General features: G+C 41.3%; 1 protein-coding gene across 1 annotated transcript; it reads left to right on the forward strand.

Annotated features, from left to right (window-relative positions):
* The first annotated feature begins 2,032 nt into the window (after positions 1–2,032).
* On the forward strand, positions 2,033–5,847 carry LOC115166413 (homeobox protein Hox-C1a-like). Its single transcript, XM_029720314.1, is given in 3 exon segments — positions 2,033–2,644; positions 5,322–5,635; positions 5,638–5,847. Coding segments are annotated over 3 exon segments (1,023 nt in total). The 5' UTR covers positions 2,033–2,049; the 3' UTR covers positions 5,752–5,847.
* The last annotated feature ends 427 nt before the right edge of the window (positions 5,848–6,274 follow it).

Here is a 6,274-nt window from a genome sequence, read left to right on the forward strand (position 1 = left end):
TGAATGTGGTGGTATTGTGTTTTCTCATGTTATGTGAATGTGGTGGTATAATGTTTATTCTCATGTTATGTGAATGTGGTGGTATAATGTTTTCTCATGTTATGTGAATGTGGTGGTATAATGTTTATTCTCATGTTATGTGAATGTGGTGGTATTGTGTTTTCTCATGTTATGTGAATGTGGTGGTAAAATGTTTTCTCATGTTATGTGAATGTGGTGGTATTGTGTTTTCTCATGTTATGTGAATGTGGTGGTATAATGTTTATTCTCATGTTATGTGAATGTGGTGGTATAATGTTTTCTCATGTTATGTGAATGTGGTGGTATAGTGTTTTCTCATGTTATGTGAATGTGGTGGTATAATGTTTTCTCATGTTATGTGAATGTGGTGGTATAATGTTTATTCTCATGTTATGTGAATGTGGTGGTATTGTGTTTTCTATGTAATCTGAACAGATACAAATGTAATGTAAAGGGAAATTAAACAGGTTTAGCTCTGCTTATATTACAATGAAATGAGGATAAACGTCTAGGAATATACACGTAACTATGGGAATTATACCGGATGAACAAAATGGAATATAAAGTTTGTTGTTGTATTCCTTTATTTATTGAATTAGCACTTTTACAATTTCCCATGCCACGTCTCAAAAAATGAAAATATACTTTACTGTCGAGAAAAAGGCTTGCTGTATTTGTGGAATAGTAAAGATCTAGTCCTATTTATCTGAAATAACAGCATTGAATGTGCAATATTGACATAGTTAGATCATTTATAGTTACTAACGTTATATTAGTTTAGCATCCCATTTCATTAAGTAAAATGTGTAGGGGCTACATAGCTAATTGTCGATAATTGGGAACCCAAACCGGAACGTGCATGTCCACCTGTCACCACCGATGTTCCTAGTTATTCGGAGACTGTTTAAAGATTCGATGCCAGTGAGTAGCCTAGCGGTTAAGAGCATTGGGCCACTAACCGAAAGGTTGCTGGTTCGAATCCCCGAGACGACTAGGTGAAAAATCTGTCGATGTGCCCTCGAACTTAACCCTAATTGCTCCTGCAAGTCGCTCGAGATAAAAGCGTCTGCTAAATGACTAACATGTAAATGTCAGAGAAGAGCTCAACAGCCGCGGTCACGACCTTTGAACCCATTAAGTGTGTCTTTAACATGACCTTAAGCCCTGCACTGATCACTGCCTCTGCAGCCAAAGAAACCATAATCGCAGGATAATTGTGTACGAGACTAATGTCAATGACTAGTCTGGATTCCCTTAGTCTATTACATTTTGAGGGTTTTTGTATAATGAACGGCTTTGGCCTATATTCCTATTGGCAAACATTTAAATTCAGGACCTGCTAACAAATATTGCTATTTTATTACTTGGACCTTAAAACCAGTTATTAAAAAAACATCTAGCCCTAATCGGTTATAATTGATAACAACAAAGCTGGCATGAAAGTCACAAAGTTGGTAGATCACCGCAGGCCTGCAGCACTGTGGTACAGAGAAACATACCACAGCTGACGTCATCTTACCTGTGTCTGTTTTAGAAACGAGCAGTGACATTTTGATGAAAGACAGACTTCAGAAGCGTCTCAGCAAACTTGACTTACTTGCTTCTCCATATCCCAGTCCTATATGATCACCAAGTACCTCTTCTATGTCCATCTAATGTGTAAATCCTACTCATTTAAACAGCCCTGTTTGAGAAAAGAAAGTTCCCATGAATGATGGGGACGAAACAGCTATTGTCTGCTGTACTGGAGTCCATTCATTTGACCACCTGAAATGAGTCCACAACTTGATTGGCTTGGTTAATCAGTGTGTTGTCCCCTGTGGATGACATAGATGTCCATCTATTGGCCAAGACCAAGAGGGCACGTCATCTCCATCAATCAGAGATCGAATTTCTCCAGGGCATGTCCCTCTGACTGCCAATGGTCGCTATCTCGGTCATCCATGCGTTATTGGGTGTTAGCTAGAGGCCACCCGTCCATGAGTCCTATAACCGTTTGACCGATCCAATGATTATGCGTAGGTGATAATGAATTTGTATCAAGAGTTAACGTGCGATGGGGAGAGTAGCGCTCTGTTCGCAGGGGGATACCGACCAAGGGAGATCAGGATAGGTGACTTGGACCAGATCATTTCTCCAGAACTTGGAGCTGGCAATGAGGGTAACTCTTTATCAGAGGGTGACACGGGATATTCATTACAACACAGTTACCCGTCTTTCTCCGGTGCCAATTCTGCAACCGACTGCACGGTAACTCAGCTCCCAGTCTACTCAGGCTCGAGCAGCTCTCCTCTGACACAGAGTCAGGGCTCTTCAAGCACGCCACCGGCCTGCCTTCACTACTCTCGTCTCCCCTCCTACCTCCGGGTGCAGGAACACGACTTCCCGGGACTTGGGTACTCCTCTTCCACACACATCACCGGGACTGAGGCGCTGGCGCACGCTGAATTCGGGTCTATAAATGCGCACATTAAAATCTACACTCATGATGGGTCTAATGTTCACTTTGCTGTTGTGGACAGCAGCTCTCCCTCCGACCCCAAGTGTAAGGTAGCTGAACTCAGTCACAGGAGCAAAACTTTTGATTGGATGAACGTGAAGAAGAGAAGTCAAGCTCGGACGGGTAAGTTTTAGAGTTCACATTTCCATTTGGAAAGACAATAAGCATCTTATTGACAAACTACTTTTTAAAACATTGTATTTATTGTTGATACGAAAAACAACAGCACCTATAACTTTTAGTAAACTGTCATTGATTCATCAACATAGCCTACTATTGGAAAGTATACAATGTAATGTGCCATATTCACAATTCAGTATGAAGGACAGTGCTGTGCTGTGAGGAAGTACAGACTAGGCTACTATGCTACGGGCAACAAAGTGTGACGTGTTCGAGCGTAGATGAAGTTTCGTAAAGTCGCTCAACATCATCAACAACCTTTTTTAAAATAAGAAAATTATACATTTGGATGCATGTAGCCTATTTTTCAGCATGTGATGGCTCAAAATGTACAAATACATGCATACTTGTGAATTTACCTTTAACAAAACTTCCAGCAAAAATATTAATATGATAACTGTAATACTTACAATTCCTGAATCAGCCTACCACAATAACCATATGTGACAATGGAACTATGTATTCTACCCGGATTGGGATAATGGGAATGGACTGGGATAAGGGCAGGGGAGGCTGGGCGAGGGGTACATGGTTATTATACAGTGTAGGCCAACTTGCCTCTCTCTACCTATTGGGCACAGAAAAATGATGGAGATATTTCCCATACTAGAACACAATAGAAGGGAATACAATGAAATAATAGAATATAAATATAATAGCTATCCACGTGCTTTGCTTTCACATCACTGTGCTCTGACAATGCAATATTGCCTGAGCGTGCAGTGTGCAATGCAGCTAATGTTAAGTTTAGCCGAACTCACTCCCTATAACGTTAGTAACATCAGAGCTCTCTGCTTATTGATTATCTGTCTGTACAGTAATGAGAGCGTTGTGTATTGATCTCAGTGCCCAGCACCTTTACATGTGTCCGTTTTAACATAATCATTGTCACATATCATCAGTCCACCAACATCTCATGAGCCTTTACTGTGACATTCAGAATAAACGTTCTGATTTCACAGAAATTAGATCATACAACTCATGTAGAATACGTGGTATATTTCAAAAAATACCTTGAGTATCTTGACTTTGCCCATTAAAAGTAATTTCTCATCCTGACAAAGAGATGTCGTCTCACAAGACCCCACAGCACAATATCTAAATCTGAGTATCCAGTGTGAGGTGAAAAGGGGAAACTATGAGCTCACAGCCTTCGGAACAACTCGAACACATCTGAATAAAGAGATGCTTTATTGGGGTGATATGGACCCAGTAGAGATCCTTCTATCTGGTTCTATTATGACGTGCAATCTGGGCCTGTATTCACAAAGCGCCTCAGAATAGGAGTTCTGATATATGATCAGTTTGCCTTTTTGACCATAATGAATATAAATGATATGGACAGGGGGAACGCTTCATAAATAAAGCCTCTAGAGTTTGAAGACGACATGGATGCCTTCTTTGTAGTCTGTCTCAGAGACATACAAATACAGTAGAACAATTAATGCTGTCGACGCGTATCAGTTGGTACCAGGCTGACAGTTCATATGGTCACCACATATGTCTTCATTTATATTGATTGTTAATGTTGCTTGCCAGGACTGGTATCAATGTCCTCTAGCCAGCTTTCTAAGCTACCATACAAACAGCTGCAAAGATATTGATATAGTATCTGTAAGGATGATTTCCAGGGTTGGAGTAGATCTCTTTAGCGCTACATTGTTAGCAGTAGTATGATTAGTGACAGCAGCAGCAACGTTTCAGGGGGGTATATTAGTCTTGGCACGAAGCAAAGCATCCCTATGTTCTCTCTTGCATAAAGGCCTACCACCCCTCTGCCTCTTGACCTGCTGGTACAGTGTATATACTCCCAGTGTGTCATTCTTCGATTATGCTCTGACAGCACCTGAATTACTGTGGGCAGGATGCCCAGATGGCTGAGGCAATGTGTATCGATCTTTCTCTCTCTCTCTCCTTATCTTCTTCTCTTCTTTCTCTCTCTCTCCTTGGCTCGGAAGGCCTCGGCTCGGCGGCTTGCCCTGGCTTTTGCTGGCTGGCTATTTCTTAAGCGTGCAAGTCATTCCTCAAATATTTTCATTTTACGCCTTCTGGCCAGCGCCAATTTCTATTATCTTAGACGCCATTAATCAGAATGTGATTATCTATTCATGAGAGCCAAAGCGCTTATTTACTTACTGTACTGTTTTGTCTGTCTATGTTTTTTCATATTCACTATTGGCTACTGCACTCTCATTTCAGGTTAGGTTTGGTAGCCTCTGTATATGTAACCTGTCTCTGACATGTCAACATTTATCATAGGAGCTTTCTGTTCTCTCTGATATAGGCCCTGTTAGATAGCCTGTACCTGTACTGTGATATACGTTTTTACACCCAACACCTGTCCTCGTGGTACAGATACACCCGTATCAGGAACTTCACAGCTGAATGTTTGGCACTAGAGCCAAGTTTCCCCCGCGCAATCATCTACTCCAGTTTATGGATGTTAATACAATTAACCAATTAACTGAATTAACCTATTTAATATATGTTTTATAAGTAATTGTGATTGATATAAACCGGTAGTCATACATTTTGTACTGTCTATATTTTATGGCTGGGTTACTTCATTGAATTCAGCCGATATATTTATACTATACCTGTGTTTTAACTGTCTTTTCAGCCAAGCTGCACATGGCCTGTGGATTAAGTTTAGTCGCTCCGGGCGTCAGTATGGACAGAGGAGGTGGAGGTAACCACAGCATTCCCACCGATGGGCATCATATTACCGCTAACGGGGTACTAAGGACCAGTTTCACCACCAAACAGCTCACAGAGCTCGAGAAGGAGTTCCACTTCAACAAGTACCTGACGCGCACCAGACGCGTGGAGATCGCGAGCGCCCTGCAACTGAGCGAGACGCAGGTGAAGATTTGGTTCCAGAACCGGCGCATGAAACAGAAGAAATTAATGCGCGAGGGCCTTCTCCCGGTGGCCCCTGCCGTGTCCTCGAGCTGCTCAGAAAGCTCACGCTCCAACAGCCTGGACACTTATTCCTCTCCTGGACAACTTGTACCGACCTCGTGCTCTCCCAAACACCTGCCGCCCCTTAACACTCAACTAGAGGAAGTGTCTCATGCGTTACACAACAAGGTGTGTAATAGCGGCAGACAGTATCATCAACATGCAGGTTCTTTGATTCTCCATTAGGAGGAATTTCTTCCTAATTGGTTAATCAGGGTCGTGTTGTTTCATACCAAACAAAAACACGGAAAGCAGGGTCAGTGTTGTGAACTCCAGAATGTGTTATTGTAAATGTTTGACTCAGTGATTCCTCATTTTAGAGGCGCATATAGTCCTGAGACTTTTAATCGGAGTAGCCTATTCAAGAGGACATTTGAGTTGCGCTCTTTTGTCAGGTGAAATAATATAAAGATTCATGCACTTTATGAGTTTATACCAAATAACATAACTTTATTCAGACAACCAATATTATTATATTTATTTGTGTATTTAGTAGGCCTATTAAACTTATTTATTTAGTTATTTATTGTCTCTTACATGTCATTAAAGCATCACTACAATAACGTTGTGGCCAGCTCTTTCTTCCGAACAGCCTACTTAAAATCTTCTTGA

Source organism: Salmo trutta, chromosome 28, assembly GCF_901001165.1.
Source record: "Salmo trutta chromosome 28, fSalTru1.1, whole genome shotgun sequence".
In the NCBI taxonomy this organism is placed as follows: Eukaryota; Metazoa; Chordata; class Actinopteri; order Salmoniformes; family Salmonidae; genus Salmo; species Salmo trutta.